Source organism: Typopeltis vanoorti, chromosome 21 (assembly GCF_054136105.1).
Source record: "Typopeltis vanoorti isolate ZY-2024b chromosome 21, IOZ_Tvanoo_1.0, whole genome shotgun sequence".
In the NCBI taxonomy this organism is placed as follows: Eukaryota; Metazoa; Arthropoda; class Arachnida; order Uropygi; family Thelyphonidae; genus Typopeltis; species Typopeltis vanoorti.
Genome location: NC_143569.1, coordinates 57,692,372 through 57,715,401, shown reverse-complemented (window position 1 = coordinate 57,715,401; position 23,030 = coordinate 57,692,372). Strand labels below are relative to the sequence as shown.

The window sequence follows — 23,030 nt, the reverse complement described above, 5'->3', positions numbered from 1 at the left end:
CAATCCCGAAATAGCCACCACGGAGCTCTTTCCGGCCATCTGTGCAATCTAGTTTGCTATCTGTTTCCAGAAAACAATGGCAATATCTAAGATATGCAGGCCTCGTTGCCTACATATTATGTATGTTAGGTACTTCCGCCATAGTTATAATGAATGACTAAACCTCGTCATCACGAATTCTCGTTATTCTAATTTCCAATTTATATACTACCTAGATAGCCCTACATTTCAGATAGTTGGAACCTTTTCACAATAATGATCTGGATTGGAATCCCGTCTTTGATGCGAAGAACCTTTATCGGGGAATTTTAACTTAAGGTCGGTTTACCGGGCTCATACGGTGAGGTAATTCCAGAAAGTCAGTTTTTTTTTCTCCTCACAACTAGGCAAAATGGCCACAAGAACATAAGCAATTTACGGACATAAATATATTACGACTAGTAATACTATACTGTTTCATAAGATGGTGACGAATTCCCGTTTGGCATCCCGGCCATTGAATCATTATTATTATACAAACACCTCCTGGAGTCAAGACTTATCACGGGAGGCTATCATCATACGCTATCTATTACTACTTCTACTTCTACTACTACGACTACTACTGATAATATACTCTTCTGTAAAATTATTACTCTTCGCCCAAATATAGCCCTGTCAGAAAATATTGATAAATGGTAACAAAGTTATGAAATCGAAAACGTTTGAAATTTGGTCAGCTGTTTGAATTAATCTTAAATGCGTATGATTTGTATGATATTGAAACATATTTGAAATTCGAAACTGCTTGAAACATTGTGGCATTGAATTTGTGTAAATGGTTTATTAATACATACAGAGTGGCTACCGTTTCTGTGCTTCAAAATAAAATGTGCTTTCTGTTATGATATTGCATCATAGGATTAATATAAAATGTTATGTACTTTATTATTAAATGAAAGAATTAGGATTATGTCTGTTCTAAGCAGGTTGGTGGTGCATGCTATGTTTTAGACGTTTTAAATGCGTAACTGATTATATGTGTTTATAAATTTTTCTTGAATGTTACCGGTGTAGCAGATGATACCTAAGATTATGCAAAGTTGGTAAATCAGTTATTAAATATCGCATGCTGTTTACGGTAACAAAGGTTATTCAACGGTATTTTACTGCGAAATTAATTTTTCGGAATATTTATCAAATATATATGGATTACAAGGCACCCAAATTGTGAATTTATAAGCAGCATTTGCCGATAATCCCAGTTATTATATAATGATTATTTGTGGATGTTATTTAAATTTAAAGAAGAGTTAAGAATTACAGTTCATTATTTGCCCAAATTGCAGCCAGCTGAAGAAGGTGCTATTTTAGATCTCTACATGGCTGTTTCAGTGGAATTAACAAGCATCTGAAGTAATATCGAAGCATCTTCACAATGATTCACAGATTAATTGTTGGATATAGTGAAATATTTTTATATAAAGGGTATCATGACCTTGTGTTGCCCGGAGTTCATTTTACCTTTATAGCAATCTATTTATTTATTTATTTTGCTGGTACAAATATTGATTGATGGCTTATAAATTAATCTTCTCTCTTCTTCTTCAACCTTCTGGTTCTGTCCACTGCCGGACGAATGTCTCCCCCATGATTTTCCATATCACTCGGTTTTCCGCCTCTCCCATCCATCTCACTCCTGCAATTTGTTCCAGTTCATCCCTCCACCTTTTTTTTTTGGTCTTCCTCTTTGTCTTGCTCCATCCATTGGTCTCCACTCTGTTGTTTTTCTAGTCCATCACCCGTCACTGTATCTGGCAATATGGCCAGCCCATCTCCACTTTGCCTGTTTAATGTATTTTACAATATCCATGGCACCTGTTTGAGATCTTATCCAGATATTTGTCTTCCTATCTCTTAATGTTATTTTTAGCATACTTCTTCCCATGCGATGTTGTGTTGTTCTCAGCTTTTTGTTTAGGGCTTCTGTTAAAGTCCATGTTTCTCCTCCATATGTTAGGACAGGAAGTATGCACTGGTCAAAAGCTTTCCTTTTTAGATTCGTAGGGATGTCACTTCTGAATATGTCTCTCATTTTCCCATAAGCCATCCATCCAAGGTGAATTCTTCGTTCATTCTCTTTTCTTTGACACTCCTCAAAGGATAACAATTGGCCCAAATATACATATGAAGTAACTTGTTCTATTTCATGGTTTTCAACTTTGATAGTTCTATGGTTTATGTATTTATTCATCATTATTTTTGTTTTTTCTCCATTTAATTTTAATCCAATTAATGCTGGTGTTTATATTCATTGTATTAATTCACAGCTCTTATAGTAATTTGATAACTTAACTATGAATATATTCTTTACTGTACTTATTAAACTCTCCTTTTTAGAACTGCCCATGAGGGCCTTGATTAGTATCATTATGTATATACCAAGTGGAATTATTAACAGTGTTTATAAAAATTACCTAGTAATTATAATTGCAGTTATAAAGTATGTTGATTTTTGGATAATAATAAATACTTTGTGTACATTTCAAAATACCTTGGAATAGATGGTATACAGATAGAACTTATAAGGAATATAAGTGAAAAAGGTATGGAAGTGTTATGGCAAATTATTAATGGAATTTATGAGGGACAAGAATTACCAGAGGAGTTTAGAAGATCAATTTTTATCCCCATTCCAAAAAAGACGGGAGTTTTAGACTGTAACAATTTTAGAGGGATAAGTCTTATAGCTCACACAGCAAAAATTTTGGCACAAATAATTTTAGAGAGAATTAAGAATAAAATAGAAAAATAAATGAATAAGAAACAGTTTGGATTCCGAACCAACAGAGGAACTAGAGAGGCTATAACTTGTCTAAGAATATTGGAGAGAAAACACTAAACCATAGTGGAAAGTTGTTTTTGGGATTTCTAGATTTTGAAAAGGCATTTGATACAGCAAAACATAAAAGGCTTTTTGACATTCTAGAAAATATTGATATTGATTCTTATGACTTTGAAATTTTAAAGAGATTATATTGGTCACAAACAGCGTCAGCATGTGTAAATGGAGAGGAAACAGGAGAATTCCCGGGAGAGAGAGGAGTTAGACAAGGATGCAGGTTATCACCATTATTGTTTAACCTTTATAGTGAACAGATGTTTAGAGAGGCACTTGGGGATGTAGAAGAAGGAATAAAAATAAATGGAAGAATCATCAATAACTTAAGATATGCTGATGATGTAGTGGTGATGGCAGAAAGTGAAAATGGATTACAACAAATTGTTCAACGAATTGAAAACTCTTGTAAAGAGTACGGACTAAGGATTAACACAAAGAAGACCAAGATAATGATAATGGGCAGAAAAATAGGAGATAATGTAAAGATAAGATTGGAGGAAAGATTTTAGAAGTGGAAAGATTTCAATATTTAGGTTGCTGGATCTCAGAGAAAGGAACTTCAGAGTTGGACATTAGAAATAGAATAGGCAAAGCTAAATCGGCATTTATGGAAATGAAGAGAATTTTAATAAACAAGAATATTAAAATAGGTGTTAGAATTGGAATAGTTAAAGCAACAGTTTGGAGTATTGCAAGTTATGGAAGTGAGTCATGGACACTCAGAAAGAGAGATATGGAAAGAATTAATGCATTGGAAATGTGGTGTTATAAAAAGATGGAAAAGATTAGCTGTACAGAGAGAATATCAAATCAAGAAGTTTTAAGAAGAGTTGGGATGAAAAGAACACTGCTCAAGAATATTATGCAAAGAAATACCAGATTTGCAGGACATCTACCGAGAGGTTCTTCAGGACACCTGACAAGAACTATATTACAAGGGAAAGTTGAGAGGAAGAGAAGACATGGAAGACCAACTAGAGAGTGGTTCAATGACGTCGTAGAATGGACTGGTTTAAGAATGACGGAGGTGAAAGACAGGGAGAAATGGAGAAGAGCTGCTCATCTGCTGCAACCCTCTTGCTAGAGGATGCTACCGGACGATGACGACGTACATTTCAGAATGATAATTCTTTCTTTTAAGGTTACATGGTGATCAGCACTCATATTTGTAAATTTAGGGAAAAGGATTAATTAACTACATAGATTTAGTTTACCGGTATATAGGGCATGAGCATGTAGCTTGGTTCCTTATACACTTGTATTCTTCCGATGATGACCTCGATATAGGGGTCGAAACGTCAAATTTTATTTTGTTAGTAATTAATAAAATAATATGTTCAACACGTATGTTTTTGTGTCCCTAAATTCAGAATAATAATTTAATTTACGTTGAATTCCTTCCTTTCACTAGACTGTTAATGTTACAGAGATCATGAATTTTCCAGAAACTGGATTTTCTTTCTTACTACAGGGACCTACATGGGCTTTTCATGTTTTGCTATTGTTCACACATTTTCAGTGGGGAATATGAGGTTGCATGCCTGTGGATTCTGAGTTTAGTTTCTATATCATGACTCATTTTGATCAATAATACAGCATTCTGACATAACAGTCATCTTGACTTATTTTAGTTGTGCTTTAAAGAGTGTCATTCCTTTCAGAATTTATTTATTCTTAACAACCCTCCATGGAGTTAACATTCATTATGGGAAGTCTCACTCAACCAACAATATGTCTATCATATGTCATATCACCGCTATCATCAATTCCTGGTAGATACTAGGGTGTTACAGGTTGCTATGCTTAGTAGTTTGTGATTAATTTTACATTATTACTAGCTTTTTTTGTGAACAATATTCTTCTAGCTTAATTTGTTATTTTTGAAATCTTGTAGTTCGTGCCAGTTCCATTAATCTGCCTGGATGTTGGTCTTTCTTTGATTCTTTTCGATCACGACATCAGCCCTGTTCTAATGTTTCCTTTTCCATTCTCTTGAAACACTTGAGGAATAATACAACCCTAGATTAGCTCTGGCTCAAATATTCTGGCATGCTGATAATGTCGGATTCCTTTCTAATTTTTTTTTTTATTTAATGTGATTCTGCCATTGATACTATCCATTCAGTTTTTCCCAGAAGAAATGTTTTACTTGTTCTGTGGGTTGTGCATTTCAAATGCACAACCCACAGAACAAGTAAATGAAAGTGCATTTGATGCATTGAGAATGCATTATGAAAATGCAGTTCTATGTTCTTGCCTGTTTTCACTGTTTTGTATTTTTATTGCTGATTTTTCATACTAGTTACATCTGTTATTCAGTTTGGCTAAAAGTGTCCTGAAGATTTGCTGTAAATTTTTGTAGGAGTATACTATCATATCAAGTTTGACACACTTTCTTTCATAATGTAATCCATATTACATATGTAATCTGCAGGGAGGGGGAGTGCTGTCAATTATAGTAGACAGGAAGATGTATTTAGTTGGATGTTGCTATAGGCCTGGGAATGTGGAGGGTGGTGATGAAGAAATGTATAAACACCTTGGATTAGTGAACAACGGAAGGGTAATTATTATCTAGATGTTCACTGGGCATCTACAGATGCCGTATGGTCACTCCGATGCTCGATGATGTGCCACACCAGGCCTTGCCATGTAGTCCTGTTGTTTGCTTTTCTGGCAGCCTCAACTCTCTGAAGATCAGTCACACGCACACTCCATCCATCCATCTCATTGATAGTCTATACCTTCCTCTTTTTCCAGGAACTTTACCTTCTATTACTGTTCTGAGAAGTCCCTTTCTATCCTTTCTATGTGTCCAGAATATTTTAACTTTCTTCTGTCAATATTAAGTTCTACTGATCTTTTCTAACACCCATTCATTTGTACCCCTTTCAGTATATGATATCCTCAACAGCCTTCTGTAACACCACATCTCAAAAGCAGATATCTGTTTCTTATCTGACTTCTTTAGGTTCCAAGTCTCACATCCATAAGTCACTGTTGGAAAAACAACTGCATCCAAAATCCTCAACTTTGTTCCCATGGAGATAGATCCATCCTTCCAGATTTTAGACAGGTCTCTGACTGTTGTTTTAGCCATTCCTAACCTTCTTCTGACATCTTCTGAACAGCAATTTTTCACATTAATAATGGATCCCAGGTACTCAAACTTGCTGACTTCCTCAATTCTTTCTCCATTAATCTACACTTGTTTTTCAAGAGCTTCTTTGTATTTCCTTTGAGAACCATAATCTTTGTCTTGCTAGGATCGAGTTGAAGTCCTCTGTTATTACTGATCTTGTTAACTTTGTCAAGAATTAGTCCTGGTTCTTCCATGATCATTACAAAGGAGTACTGTATCATCAGCATACCTCAGATTACTGATCAGTCTACCTCCTATCTTAATTCCTATCCTGAGCTCATCCAATGCTTCACGCATGGTGTCCTCCGCATATATACTAAACAAGTGAGGAGAAAGAAAACATCCTTCCCTAACTCCTTTTCCAACTTGAAGCCAGTCAGTCAATCCAACACCTGTTCTAACTGTGGCTTCTTGATCCCTGTACAAGTTGGCTATCAAACCTGGTAGTGTGTTTAGGAAACCTATTTTTTTCATTACATCCCACAGTTTCACATGCTCAACACAGTCAAAAGTAATTATTATGGATGATTTTAATTATGGTGGTATAGATTAGAATGAAGAGATAGCATTTGGGAATAAGGAAAATGAATTTCTTGAGTTCTTGAGAGATAACTATCAGGCAGCATGTAAAGGAGGGCACACGAGGATCAAGAGCTAGATCTGATGTTTTTATCAGAAGATGTACTTGTGAGAAGAGTTTCACATATTCCTCCAGTTGGTGAAAATGATCACCTGTGTTGTGGCTAGTCATATGCAGACTTTTGTGAGGAAAGGATATATGCAGAATTATAAGGCTGGTGATTATGACAAGTTTAGGAGACAGCTTGGAGCTATAACATGGAACGAGGAGTTGAGTGGTAAGGAAATAAATGCTGCACGGGAACTGACAAAGAAAAACATAACAGTATCGATGTGCGAAATATATTCTGAAGGCCAAAAGGCTGAATTAGGTAGGTTTAAAATGGATGAATGTGGAGCTTAAGCATGAAACCTGGAAAAAGAAAGTACTTTGGAGGACGTACACAATGAATAATGGTAATAATCAGAATTACATGAAGAGTATTAAGAACAAGCCAGGAGAGTGACTCATTTAGTAAGGAAAACAAAAGTAGAGTATGAGCAGAAATTGGCAAGGAAAAACCTAGACAGTTTTTTAGATATTGGCAAGTAGAAGGAAGAATGATCATGATAAGGTGTTAAGGGATGAAAGTGATAAAATGGTAACTGCTGTAGAAGACATTGTTGAGGTATTCATTGATCAATTTATAAGGGTGTTTCATTCTGATCAGGGTGTAATTATGAGGAACTTAAGTGTAGGAGACAGAGGAGAGAGGATGGCTTAATTGTGAGTGAGCAGGAGGTATTTAAGGAAATAAGCTTGATGTCAATAAGGCAATGGGATTTGATGATATATCACCACACATCTTAAGGGAATGTTCCAGGGAATTGGCAGTAGCATTGGCATGCCTGCTTAATAAAAGTCTTGCAATGGCACAGGTTCCAAGGGAGTGGAAGGAGGGTAAAATTGTTCCCCATGCATAAAGGCGGTGATAAGACTGTAGCTTCAAATTATAGGCTGGTCTGTATATCTGGAATTGTGAGTACTAGAGAGAGAGAGAGATTGGTGAGAAGTAGGATACAGAAATGGACTGATAACCGCAGTATTCTCTGTGGTTATCAGCATGGGTTTGTTAAGGGAAGATCATGTTTCACTAGCTCTTTGTACTATAACAAGGTGACAAATACCTTGGACAGGGGAGATGCATATTCAGTGGTGTACTTGGATTTTGCAAAGACTTTTGATAGACTGCCACATGACAAGCTCTTAAATAAATTGAAACAGGAAACAGGTGGGATTGGATAACAGACGTTTGAGTTGGATTAGTGGCTATCGGATAGGTATCAGAAAGTTGTATATGGGGGGGGGGGTGCAGTATCCCAAATGTGAAAGATCAGTAGTGGTGTGCTGCAGGGGTCAGTTTTAGGTCCATTGTTGTTCAATTTGTATGTTAATGATATTGGGATGGGTTTAACTAGTGATATGCAGGGGATGCACAACTGGGGAGAACAATGCAGAGAGAGAGAGTCAAGGTGATGTTATGGCCTTACAGGAGGACTTGAATAGATTGCATGAATGGACAGATAAGTGGAACTGTCAATTCACTGTTGCAAAGTGTAAAGTTTTGAGATTTGGTAAGCAACAATGGGATGCAGAGTATACACTTGGTGGGGAAACTTTAAAGGAAGTAGAGGAGAGGAGATGAGAGATCTAGGAGTGATGGTGGACAAGGACCTGAAATTCAGTGGCCACATTGCATTAGTTGTGAAGATGTCACATTGGATAATGGCAATGATGCAGATGACCTGACATGCAGAAATGGCAAGATTATGATGCTATTGCATAAGGCCTTGATCAGCTCTCATATGGATTATTGTGCACAGATTTGGTCACCGGGTTTTCATGATGATGACCGCGCGGTTAGCCTAGTGGCTTTGCGCTACGCAACCATATGCCTGGGGAAGGAGTGTCCCAGGTTCGATTCCCGTTGTAGACGTGAGGAATTTGAGGATCTTCCTCAGGCATAGCCAAGTTAGCCGGTCTTGGGCGCGGTCAGTAGGGTTTTTTCCGCCAGTTTATCTGGCGTTTTCATCCCGCAAACAGGCAAACCGGCCCCGTGAACATACGCCTCTACAGTCAAAAAAATATATACCCCCCCCCCCAGCGGCAGACCAGGCGACGGGTCGGTTGGGAGTAGTACTACCAAGAAGTCGCATCTAAGTAACACGCGGACCCTGCATAGGAAGCGGGAATAACGCGTAGAAGAAGAAGAAGAGGAGTTTTCATGATGATGAGGATATGTTAGAAAGGGTCCAGAGAAGATTCACAAAGGTGGTCAGTGGTCTTTGGAATGGGGGTATGAGGACAGATTGAGAGAATGTAAGTTGCAGAGCCTTGTGAATAGGAGGAAAGGAGGGGGGGATATGATTGAGCATATAAGCTAGTCAGGGGTTGTTATCAGGTTGACATGGGAGAAGAGAGACCAAGAGGCCATTGCTGGAAATTGTATAAGGAAGGTGTGAGTAGAGGAGTGAGGAGCAGCTTCTTTGCATGGAGAGTGGTTGGGGAGTGGAATGCATTGCCTGAGTGTGTTGTGAATGTAGACACATTGAATCAGTTTAAAGAACGGTTGGATGAGCAGTGTATGCAGTAGTGTGTACCTTCGACGATGAGTCTCTGACTCCATGGAGGTCAGATGTTAATAATAATAATATAGATGATGAATATCACTGTCATTATAACATTCTGTCATATGTTGACAGATAAGTTATTCATTTTTTTTGTTAAAATGCTGCATAATATTTTGAAGTTTTTTTGAAAGGCAGAACATGGAATCATATATAAACAAATGGATGTTGGCCGGTTTACTTTTTTGTGATGTTCATATTTCTTGGCTTTCATGACAAAAATCCTAATGCTATTCTATGTGAAGTGTATTACAGTTCTCACTCATGTCCTGAATTCAGATTTAGAGTTGAGGTGTTTAGGTTTAATTATTTTATTGGAAATAGTTATATTTTATATAATTATATATGAAAAGTAATTTTTTTTAATATTTCATATTTCAGATGGCGACCTAAATCCAAAGTATTTTTACATGTGTGGAAAGGTTTTACCTTGTGTGGAGTACATCTACCATTGTTTTTTATTACCACTAGAAAAGTATATTGTTTATCAGCACCACAAGAAGCTGACATGGATACAAAATATGATAGTTTAACCAAACATGATTTTTCTTGGATGTCCCAGTTTGGGCCAGAATTTGGTATTAATGGGAAACAGGTGCAAATTCTTCATCAACCATCTGAGTTTTTTGAAAACTTAAAGGTTTGTTAAGTTAAATATTTCTAAAGATTTGCATAATAATGATTCTTTGTATCCTGTGCAATGACATAGAATTTTATAATTCATGCAGTGATGAAGCCTTAGAATTAACATCTTGAGCAGCTAACTATATAATTTATTCAATACTTTATGTAATTAATCAATATCTAAATGTTGAATTCATTTTCATGCGATTGTTTATTAGTTGTGAAGTGACTAGTGCAGAAGAAAAAAAAAACTCTTGATCATTCATTATTTATAACAGTCTGCAGACATATAAAAATTCTGTATACTTCAGATAATAATTAATAATAATTTGTAAACAATCATTATCTGGTTAGAAAGAATAAGCAAAAAACTTTGTTAAAGATACCAAGAAATTTTATACTTGGTTTTAATCCTTTTTCCTAAGTTACTTGGGAAAAGGATTAAAACCAAGTATAAAATTTCTTGGTATCTTTAACATATTTTTAAAGAACTTTCAAACAAGCAAAAAACTTTTTTGATGATTGCAGATTAAGCTTTGTAACAAATGTTACTCTTTCAATGAGTATAATTCTCAAAGAAATTAGATTCTTTTTCATTCATATTTCTGTTTAGTTTAAACAAGCAAAAGTTTGTATGCAAAGTATTTTTATGACAAGTTGCTTTATAAGGTGAGCAGCTGAATTCACTATAAGATCACAAGTAAAGCTTCCAAATAATGAAACCTCAGTAAAATTGACTGGAGAAGCAGTTTTCTTTAAGTTTAAAGCAATGTGAAGGTTAAGGTTAAGGAATGAAAACAGCAAAATAAAAGAATTAAAGTTTAATGGTTTCAGTATTTTATTTCTTTTTATAGAGAGACCATCAGGGATGCAATATGAGAATTATAATGCACACAAAACATAAAAGGAAGCTATCAGACTGCAAGCCTAAGTCCTAAGAGGAGGGGATGCACTCAGTGGATGCTGGGCAGGAGGTTTAAGTATTACCATTTATGAAATCTTGGGAAGTTTCATACAACCATGTTTATTAAGACTGGACAACATATGTATATATATTAATATATATACATATGCAACTATATTAATAAATATGATTGTATGAAACTTCCTAAGATTTGAGAAACAGCAGTTCTTAGACCTCCAATCCAACAGTGCTCACAGAGGGTACCCTTCTTAAGACAATAGGCTAACAGTCTAACAGCACACAAACAACAAAAAATAAGTTGAAGATATTAGCCTTATATTTATTTTTTTTTTTATTCCAGATAATGTCTCTCTGACAGATGAAGTATTCCAACTATTAAACCTGCATTTAATGTGCTGTTTTCATTCTATTAAACCTCAACAGTAGGAATTATAACTCCATGAAAATTCAAATCTTGTCTCTAGAGGAGCATTAATAATTTAATCAGTGCAGGACCAACTCATGATCATTAAGCATGTATTAGATTTTGGTACTCCAGTATGATATTTGCATGTAGCATTTTTCTGATTATTAATTGACTTAAGGAATTCACAATGTACAATAGAGTATAAATTAAATTAAGCTTATTGTTATTATTAGTAGCCACCTCCAGGGAGTCCAAAGACTCATCGAGGGAGAGTGTGCCAACAGCATCGAACGATTGGTCGCCTTCCAACTACTAATCGTGCTCGAACTTGCTTAACTGAGCCATTAGTAGCAGAGGCTCTACCAATTGACCAACCTTTGCTATATTTCCAATATTTCCGCAATGTCACGTTGCCATTTTCGAAGGAACTTACAATAAAGATACGTGCATGCAGGCACTACATACAGTAAATGAGGACGAAGCAGGAAGCTATTGTTTATCCTAAAAGTCCTGATGGTGCCCCCTAACGGGCTATGTAGGTATTCTTGGCCGTTGGGCTGAAGGTCTCATGATGTATGTCTCCCAAATTTGGGGCAGTCTCATGCAACCAAATTTGTTGAGGTTTGGCATTTTTCTTAGGGCTGATTCCATGAAAAGTCTTTCAAACTGGAACTTGCTATGGTGTATTATTGTGGCTTTCTTTCATCGTATTCTGTGGCATGTATCCAGAGCATGGTCTGCAAGACCAGAGTGGCTATACTGGTGAAACCAGATGTACTCCTGTTCTGACATTCTGATATTCTCTGTTCTGCCTGTTTGGCTAAAGTAGGACAGCTTACAGCTACAAGGGACCTGGTATACAACAGGTAGGTCTAGGGGAAGTGGTTTATCTTTAGTGGAGCAGATAAGGGATGCCAATTTTCTATATGGTCTGTAACAAGAGGTCAAGTCATGTTTTCTTAAGATTTTGGTAATTTTTTCAGAGGTGCCTCGGATGTAGGGAATGGTGATGGATTTAGAGTAATCCTTGTTGTGAAGGGGGGGGGAAGGTTGTGGTTTACTGGTTTCAATATTTTTTTGTGGGGGGTAGCCACTGGCTGAGAAAGTGTTGAGGATGTGATTTAGTTCAGTGGTTAGGACATTGTCATTTGAACAGATTAGTTTCGCCCTGTTGTATAGTGTCTTAATAACTCCGTATTGTTGTGAGGGGGGGGGGAATTGGTGGTGAATGTATCTGCCTGTATGGGTGGGTTTTCTATAAACAGAGAAAACCAAGGTTCCATCAGGCTGGCAGGTGACTAGTGTGTCTAGGAAAAGGAGGCTGTTGTTTTCCTCTTTCTCTAGGGTGAACTTGATTCTGGGGTGTTGGTTGTTTAAGTATGTTAAGAAGGAGAGGAGTGTTTCAGAGCCATGCGGCCAAATAGTGAACACATCATCAATGTAGCGAAGCCATATGGTTGGTTTTTGTGGAGCAGAATTTAAGGCTTTCTCTTCAAAAGTCTCCATAAAGAAGTTGGCCAAGGGTGGGGAGAGTGGTGAACCCATGGCTGTCTCCTCTATTTGTTTGTAGAGTTTTCCCTGCCAAATGAAATAGCCTGAGTTCATTGTGAACTGAAATAGAACTGAGATATCAGGTATCTCAGCCCTAGTTCATACAAGGACTACATCCGGTTTCACCAGTATAGCCACTCTGGTCTTGCAGACCATGCTCTGGATACATGCCACAGAATATGGAGGAAGAAAGCCACAATAACACACCGTAGCAAGTTCAAGTTTGAAAGACTTTTCATGGAATCAGCCTCAGCCCTAAGAAACATGCCAAACCTCAACAAATTTAGTTGCATGAGACTCCCCCAAATTTGGAAGACATACATCATGAGACCTTCATCCCAATGGCTTACATAGCCCGTTAGGGGGCACCATCAGGATTTTAGGAGAAACGATAGCTTCCTGCTTCGTCCTCATTTACTGTATGTAGTGCTTGCGTGCATGTCTCTTTATTGTAAGTTCCTTTGAAAATGGCAATGTGATGTTGCCAAAATATTGGAAATATATATTAAAGTTTAATTTAATTTATATTCTATTGTACATTGAATTCCTTAAGTCAGTTAATAATTATGTATGACCAGCGTATAAGCCTTTCTACAAGAATTTTTCTGATGTAAGTTTTAATTATTATTTATTTCATTTGATTCTATATGTATTGTCTTGGATATGTTCAGCTTGCAGAAGCTTTGTAGATCCTCGGAACTGGTCTCTAACATTGGTTGGGGTTGGGTACTGGATAAAGATAGTCTGATGTAGGGTTCGAAAGCTGTATTGAAATTAAACATTTAATGCACTTCTAAGGAATGAAATATTTATATTTATTGTAATGAATTCTATCCAGCATTTACATGTGATGTTGGTCAAAAATAAAATAAATGTTGCATCATTTGGCTTTTAATTTGCTATAGTTCTTAAGAAGATACCTGACTTAGATTTCCTCTTTAATATCAAACAGAATTCATCCCTTCTCTCCAGTGAAGACACCAATAAATTTCTTCTGGAATCTATGCTACTGAAAGCTAAGCTTCCTCCTACAAACATTTCCTTAGTAGAAATTAAAGCTTTACAATCCTTTTTAAAGTAATCTTATTATTACAAAAATCTCACAACAGTCACCTCATTATTACAAAAACAGGCATAGGAAAAGCTATGGTAGTTATGGATTCTGCAAATATACAAATGGAAAATATCTCTTTTGCTATGTGACAGATTGACTTACCAGGAACTGGATCATAACCCCACCAATAGTTAACCCTGAAAATTAAAGTCACTGTTAGTTAAAGTTGTAAGCCTTGATGGAGATACCATAGAAAAACTTATTTTGCTAAAACCCCATGCTTCTGTGGTTTGTCAGAGATAGATCCATAAGGAAATTTCCCTTCATCCTGTTGTTGACTGTATAGATTCTCCTACATATTATTATGTGATGCCTCCAAGGAGTCCAAGGCCTCATCGAGGGAAGGCACCTACTTGACAACTCTGTCTACCATCTACACCAGTGCCATCTACTGCCCACCACCACTATTTTCACAGACAATCACAAACATCCATGCCCATGGTGGGATTTGAGCCCGCAGCCTTTTGGCTGGAGAGTGGATACGCTAACCACTCGACCAACCATGCCAGCAAATATTGCATAGCTAAGTTTTTAACATGTTTATTAAAAGCTCATATTGGTAACTTCTGCTTTTTCATAAAAAAAAATCCAATTTTTTAGATAAAGTGAAAAATCTTTCCCTTCAACCTAATGATTTAATGATCAGTTTTGATACTGAATCCCTTTTTCCTAACATAGAAGATATGCTTTAATCAAATACTATATTGATTTCCTAGAAGATATGCTTTATCTGCTCTCGCAAGCCTTTCCACTGGATATAGTGAAATTATTCGACTTCGTCATTCACTCTGGTTATTTTCTTTGTCAAATCAGAATCTGCAAACAAGTTTGAAGGAACTGCCATGGGGAGTCTGCTCTTTCCTGCTCTCGCCAGTTGCTATTTGGAACATTTAGAAGACATCGTTTTCCCATCCATACTCTCAACCTTCATTTTGCAAATGTTATATAGATGACATATTTGTGATCTGATTCCACAATGAAGATATATATTACCTACCTTTCTAGTAAACATAAACAGTTTACACCCACAGATTAATTTCACTATGGAAATAGTAAAAGAAAATAAATTATCCTTCCTAAGACAGCCTACTCTACTGCTCATAATGATGTGAACTAATTACTTCCATTTATCAAAAACTGACCTTTTCTGGATGCTATATTCAACAGGAATCTGCTCACTATCCCTCTCAGAAGATTGGAATTATCAAATGTTTATGTCATGCTCACATTGTATGTTCTACACCACAATAACTACATCAGGAACTTTTAAACATCAAACAACATATGAATCTCAGTGACTTTTCAGAGAAGACCACACAATGTGTTTTTGATTCGTTCCTATAATCCAAGCTCGAATAACAAGGAAACAGTATAAGTAGAGTTCCTATCCTGTACATTTCCGGCATCTTGGAACCAATCTCTAGAAATATTAATAAGTATAATCTAATGATTACATTTATTCCATTCAACAAAACTATCTTCATGGTTTTATCTTCTAAAGATAAACACTCCCCTCTTACTCTTCCTTGCATCTACCAAGTTCCATGTGATTTGTCACCTTTCTTACTTTGGATAAGCAGGGCATTCAGTGGAAAAAAGAATGCAAGAACACCAGTCTTTCATCATCAATAAGAAATCTGAGAAATGTGGTCTTGGACAACATGGAACAGATACCGGCCACAATATCTTATGGTCTGAAATGTGCTTATTCCGTTGTTGTCATTATAACTGTGAACATTTATTTAAAGAAAGTGCCGAAGCATTACTTCATCACCTAAACTTGAATCAGAATGATTGCCTCTTGCTATTGAAGATATGGGAGAGTCTTATTCTAATCACACATCATAAGGTGTTTAAATAATTAACAATTATTAATAGTGTTTCCTCAGTTATTCCTTTGTGGTGTTTTATGTATAACACCATATGGCTCTTATTGTTTTAAAGTAATCTATTGTTCAAGTTCTACTTTGTATTCAGCTGCCTGTTGCTGCTGATCTGTAATTTTCAGGTTTTGAAATATATAGCATTTGAATAAATAGTATTCACTCCTATCCTTGTGTCATCACATTAATTCTATAAAACCTATGGCACAAGTATCTCTGTAACAACTATGACAAATAACCTACTTTCAGATTAGTTCAAAAGTATCTTTGAGTCAGCAGCTTACTGATGACACCTTATTGAAGGTCAAAACATGCCTAAAAGTGACTGTTATATAAAGCTATATATTTATTTCTTGGGAAATGTACTTCTTTGTTAATTAGGATATCGAGGCAAACTTATGGTTAAGTCAGCTGCTCTCAGTATAGAGAAGCAAGTGATGAAGTTATTTATGCTTAAACTATTATTTGTTGCTTATGCTAGGTTAAAATATGCATGAAAACCAGAATAATTTTTTTTTTCCAGGTATAATTTCCATAGCTTTATTTCATATTCTCAGTTTTTTCTGCATTCAGCATAACAGTATTCTTTGTTAGCTAAAGTTTCTTCTGAAGAAGTGACACACTTCAGAGGTGATATTTAAGTATTAGTCATTACTGCTCAAAAATAAGCTAAAACACGCAAGGATAAAGTAAATTATAAGTTTAGCCATTCCTTTCTGAAACTTAACCTTGTTAAGTTTCAGAAAGGAATGGCTAAACTATTAAATAACTAACTATTAACTAACTAAACAAAAGGAATGGCTAAAAGGTATGTCACAGTTATCACCTGTGACATACAAGCAACCAATTGTTTGTATGTCATAGGTGATAATTGTAGAAATGACTGCATTCATCTTTTGACATAATAAAGTTAAATGGATTACTGCATTATGACTTTTTTTCCCAACTTTAATATATAATGTCCTCATGACAATTGGAAATGAGTCTTTTGCATAAAAGTAATATGTGCTGAAGAATTTAAAAAAAAAAAAAAGAAAAAAAAACTTTGCTGAATTTTCTCTAATTTTTTTTTTTTTTTTTTAATATCAGAGTGCTTAATTTGTGAATATGATTGTGCATTAAAAAGCATGAATCAGACTGAAATTTTATTTTTAGGAATTTTCTAGGAAGGCATCTAGGAGAATTACCATAGCATCACTGTATATAGGTACTGGACATTTGGAAGAGGAGCTGGTGAGATACTAAAATTTTATTTATGTGTGCTTGTTTTAACTTAAAAACTTTAAACTTTTAAAGACAGTTTTATTTACATTTTAAATAAAACTTTTTTTTTTTACAGCTGTCTTGTATTCATGAGGCTCTGATTAATCCATCCAGTAATGTGAAAACAAGAATTTTGCTTGATTTTACACGTGGTTCTAGAGGTGTAAAAAATTCTTGTACCTTCTTACTTCCTCTTCTTAAAAAATTTCCTGACCGCGTGCAAGTGGCATTGTACCATACTCCTACTTTACGTGGATGGACCAAATGGTTATTGCCAGAAAGATGGAATGAAGTGATTGGACTCTCCCACTTGAAGGTGTATTTGTTTGATGACACAATCATTTTAAGTGGGTATGTAATTGCTTATTGTCGTTATTAATATATTATTATTATAAAGAGGATGTTTAAGGACATCCTCTTTATGACTGTTTTATATAGCAGAACTTGAAATACCTTGGTATAGATTTTATGTGAATTTCCATATGCTTTCTATCCCAGCAGATTATATCTGTTTAACAAGAAATTGACAAATTTGACACAAATCACCTTCTCAGGTAACAGTGTAGTTGAATATCACTTTCCTGCATATTTATTGATGAAAATATTTTTCTTTGAGCAGATTTAATCAGTATCGCTTTTGTTGCCAGAAATTATTTAAAGTTTGAAATTCCTTATTTTAAAGTGCCATAGGGTGCTAAGTTTAAAGGGTGTTAGGTTCATAGGGTGCTTAAGGGTCAAATCTGGACAAATGAGAGGAGACCTCCACATAGCCTTTTAAGGAATATGGAGAACTGAACAGAGCTACTGACCTAATGTCCATCCGGCATGTTCTCGTGGTGCACCCTGTTAGATGTCTATCTGGATGCTGAACAAATAAGGATGTGCTGGCAATTTGGCATTTAGCTGGTCAAATTCTTATCAGCTCTAAACCATGATGATGGTACCATACCATATGACAGAATTTCATGCTGGCTGGGGTGTTGCCCAGTTAAACAAGGCCCCCTTGTTGTTTTCATCAGGAACCAGAGTGAACAGCAAAAAATCAACTATTGAAATAATTCCCAACTTATCATCAGTAGAGTTCAAGATTGTACCATCAGCATGAGAAGCATCAATGGAAAAGAAATGGAACTAGCAGAAGAATTGAATAAGTACCAGATCAACCCAATAGGCATAACTGAAACAAAGAAGACAAAAACTAGTGAAATCTTTGTATGCAACAAATATGAAATGTTATATTCAAGCCATAACAATGGAGAAAAAAGTAAAAGTAGCTATAGTTTTCAATGCTAAATACAAGAATAAACTTGAATGGCAGGTAATATCAAGTAGAGTGATGTGGACAAATATGAGAATGAGGAACTGGACTTACTAAGACTTATTTGTGCATATGGTCCTACAGAAGTGGAGAAATTTTTCAAGGCATTAGAGAAGGCAGCTTGACACGCACACAAAAAATAGGAAAAGTTGGTCCTTATTGGAGATCAAAACAGCAGAGTAGGAAATGATTATAGATATATAGAAATGCTTTATAAAAATTTGAAGAAAAGATCAAGGCAAATAATAATGGTAAGTACCTGTTGGATTTCTGTTTAGGACATGGACTAGTTATTACTGACATCATGTTCAAACATAAAAATGTGCACAAATTCACATGGAGAGAAGATGCAAGAAATAAGAGAAGTCTCATTGACTATGTTATAGTTGGTAATGAAGTTTTCTCATTGGTTCAGGACACGAGTAGACAGAGGATTTGAAATAGTAAGTGATCACCATTAAGTTTTGAGCAGGATAAAATTGAATTTCATATCGAAAAGAAAAGTATGTAAGAAAGTTTTAAAATGAATCAAAGTTAAGCAGCTTTCAGAGGTGAACTATAGACTAGATTCATACATAAACATCATTGAATAAAAAATGAAAGCGTTTGAAAACAAGAACCAAACCTTGGAGATTCAGTGGCACCATCATTCATCAGGGAACCAAGACCAGCAGTACAAAGTCAGCTGCCAGAACAAATCTCAGAACACATCCCAACTCAACAGAATTCAAGAATGGTATTATCGATGTGAGAAGCAAATTAATTAAAACTAGCAGAACTTGAATAACTACCAGATCAACATAATAGGTACAATTGAAACAAAGACAACAAAAACAGCTGAGATCTTTCTAAGCAACAAATAGAAAATATTATGATCAGGCAATAACAATTAGGGAAAAGAATGAGTAGATGGAGAAAAGAACAAAGCTAATAATAATAATAATAATGGAAAGTGTCTGCTGGATTTAATAATGTGTTATCATCATCAAATTCCTGACATGTACCCTCAAGGGATGTACAGGATATAGTACTGTCCAACCACAGATCCGAGATCCTAGTCTGGCAACGTGCCAAGAAGAGTCAATTCACGTTAAAGGGGAAAAAGAAATAAGCTGATGTACGAATTGGTCACCAACACGCAAAATCATGTGCTTTATATGTAAAATTTTCAACTGTTATATAAGCAAAATAGTTACCACTTTAAAAATTACAATGTTCATAAAAGAAAAGTTAATTTTCCGACATGTAATAATAAACAACTCATCCCACAGGATGGATTGATTACCCTATTATCGGAATCAATTCTCCTTCTGACATGCGCAGAAGTGTTGAAGGGTCTCGTATCTGTGGCATACAGTACTTCATGAAGAGCTCTCATCATTACCAACTTACTATCAACAATTTTCCTCCAAATCAATCTGTTATCTGTGAAGACTCCAACATTACCAGATCATATATTTCTGTCTTCTAAGGCATTTTTTACTGTATCAATCCACCTATATCAGGGTCTTTTTTCTGTCAACCTGGCAGAGAACACGTGTTTTGTTAATCTTTCCTCTCCCATTCTGTTTTCTTTTCTAATATCCTTGTTTTTAATATGATATTGCCATTGATGCCATCTATTCATACCCCTAATCTTTCTCAGGACTCTCATATCTCCAGTCTTTGGTCAAGTGTTTTATTTCTAGCCCATCTCTCAGATCCATAAGTTAAAATTGGCTTGAGCTATCTTGTATACAGCTAATTTAGTGTTTTGACTAATTTCTCTCTTATTCCATATAAATTTATTCATTTGACTTCCTACCATACCAGCTTTATTGATTCTGTTGTCTATTTTCATATTTAATTTACCATCTACACTAAAAATTGTGCCTAAGTATCTGAAATATTTTACTTGTTCTATAGGTTCTCCATTCAAGATGCAATCAATATTTTCAATGGTTCTGCCTATTTTCATTGTCTTTGTTTTGTTATGTTATTGCTGATTTTTATGCCAAATTTATTACAACAGTTATTCAATCTAGGCAGGTAATCTTGCAGACTTGTACTGGATTTATTTAAAAGTATAATATTGTCTGCATAGAGTAAAGAGTTGAGATTAACATCTCCAACTCTTTATTCATATTAGTTTTAATACCACTTTCCTTCATATTACATTATTATTATTCCTTCATATTACATAAGTAATATTACATTATTATAATGTACATCCATAAAGATAATAAATGTGCTATTAGTGCATTATATACTTTATTATGTACATTATAATAATGTAATATTACTATATTATATTATAATTCAATGCTGTATTCATCTAGTTGCATAGCTTATATACTAATAAACTGTGCAGCTTGTTAAATGCAGTGATCTTTCAATTATCAGTATTATTGGGAAATCAGTTACTGGTCAGTTAACTGAGGAATACAGTTATATAATCCTGTTTGAGATGACAAATAACATGCTAGCCCATTCATAGAGCACTTAAATTAAAAGGTTGATTATTTGAAGGTCAGGTAATCAAGTGAGCACTGTATTTGACTTCATTTCTTATAAACATGCAGATACTTGTAACATTCTCAACATTTCTGCAATATTTTTTTTATGGTAAAAATTAGATTATTGAAAATTCCTATTTGTCTTGAACCCAGTTTGTACTGATCCTCAAGTTTTTCTTCTGTAATTATTTTTGGCCTCATCTGAAGAATAGATAATGGTAATTTACACATTTAGTTTTAATTCCTTTTTCTGTAGATGAGTACTGTAAGAGCTCTATTCCAATCATTCAGAATTAAACCTTCTGTGAATCAGAATTAATCTAATATTAATCAGAATTAAATCTAATGTGAACGAGTTTAACAGAAGGTATAATGACAGCTTATATGAGTGTAATGTATTGCCTCCTTCAATGAGTCCTTGACTCTCTGCAGTATCCTGTCAAATGCCTTGAGTGGAAGTCTAACAGTATCATAGTGTATCCAACACAGCCATAAAATTATTATAAAATATGAAGAAATGCTCAAACATCACCTTCCTTTAGTAAATCCATGCTGTTCTTTTCAAAGTGTAGCTTGTCCATCAACCCATTTCTATATGAGAGTTCTTACTAACTTCTCTAAATCTTCATCACCCACTCCAGAGATACTGATAAGTTGGTAGTTAGACATGAGTTTTTGCACCACCCTTATATAATGGAACTATCATACATCCTTTCCATTCTCGTGGGATCTTTCCTGAGCTGAGACTCAAGTTATACAAACACGTCTATGGGCTAACCATGTCCAGTCATGTGTCTAGGGATAAACATACATTCAGCATGTATGCTAAAGGAATGCTCAGCTGAATGCTTATTCAGATTATGTAACTGCTCTAGAACCTCATCCTGATGCACCTCTATCTCTTCATGCAATATATGGCAGCCCTGTTCACTATGTTGCATATACCAGGTTGGTTGACATTTGTGAAGTAGTACTTCTTATTTGAACAATCTCATCCACTTCTAACACAAAGGTTCCTCTGCATTCACTTAAGTTATTCTGCTACATGCATTCTTTCTTTTTTTTTTTTTCTTACAGAATAATGTTAAACTCTTTTGGGTCATCTTTAGCCCACACAGCCAGTTTTTATTTATTTATTTTATAACATACTCCAGTTTAGCTTTCCATACAATGCTTGCTTGAGCTTTACATATTTCATAAATTCTCTCACTCTTGCTTTCACAATATTCCTTTTGCATCTTATTTTTTATAGATTTCTTGCTTAATAAGGTTGTGTATCCATTTTGCATCCTCTCCCCCATCTCTTTTTCAAACTCAGTAATTGATACCAGGACCAAACATTATTCTCTTAAGTTTGGCATAATTTCTATTTTTGTAATTTAGCATATAACTTGACCTAATCTTCCCATGACATTTCTGCATTTGGCATCATTTGTTTCCTATTCTGCTATTTAGGTATACAACAAGAGCCAATTTTATTTTATTTTATTTTATTTATTATTATTATTTTTTCAGCTATTCTCTTTAATGTCTCAAAAAATGCTAACTCTTCTCTACTAGAATCATCTGGATCATAAGTCTTATTGTATAGTTTCCTGTTTTTAAAGCTTTGCCCACATTACTTGAAATTGTTTGCCATTCAAGAAATTCCATTTTTGTGTTTAACACGACTGTTATCCCTACTTTCCCTGATCATTCTTGCCCGAATATAGCATTTTTATTTTATTTTGACTGAGACAGAAAAGACAAAAACAGGTTAGATTAGGTAACATCAGTTTGTTGACATAATTCTGTAATTGCTGTGCTAACATCCCCTCTTGATGCTTCTTATGTTGATAATGCCTCTCTTCAAGTCATTTGAATTTGAGGTTGTTGCAGTAGCTCACATTTTGCTGTTCACTTACATTACATGATGAAATTAGTTGGAATCTCATCATCATCATCAAATTCCTGCCATGAACCCTCAAGAGGGTATACAGGATATGATAGTACTACATGAAAAAAATTACATCATTACTAACTTCCTATCTACAATTTTTCTCCAAATCAGTCTGTTACTTGTCAAGACTCCAACATTATCAGATATTATATTTCTATTGTCTGAGGCACTTTGTACCGTATCAATCCACCTATATCTTGGTCTTCCTCTGGGTCGTTTTGCTGCCAACCTAGCAGAGAACAC

At 35.2% G+C, this 23,030-nt stretch overlaps 1 protein-coding gene across 7 annotated transcripts in view; it reads left to right on the top strand.

Annotated features, from left to right (window-relative positions):
• Positions 1 to 546: 546 nt before the first annotated feature.
• The window catches only part of PGS1 (Phosphatidylglycerophosphate synthase 1), a 94,494-nt gene continuing 72,010 nt past the window's right edge, over positions 547 to 23,030 (top strand). For 2 of the 7 annotated variants that reach the window (XM_090410915.1, XM_090410912.1), the window contains exons 1-4: positions 702 to 968; positions 9,651 to 9,909; positions 16,928 to 17,005; positions 17,112 to 17,386. In XM_090410915.1, coding sequence (XP_090267041.1) covers positions 913 to 968; positions 9,651 to 9,909; positions 16,928 to 17,005; positions 17,112 to 17,386 — 668 coding nt within the window. In that variant the 5' untranslated portion in view covers positions 702 to 912. Of the gene's footprint in view, positions 678 to 701; positions 969 to 1,012; positions 1,141 to 1,197; positions 1,468 to 9,650; positions 9,910 to 16,927; positions 17,006 to 17,111; positions 17,387 to 23,030 lie in introns of those variants that run through there. The other 5 variants (XM_090410917.1, XM_090410918.1, XM_090410914.1 and 2 more) reach the window with 5 other exon arrangements.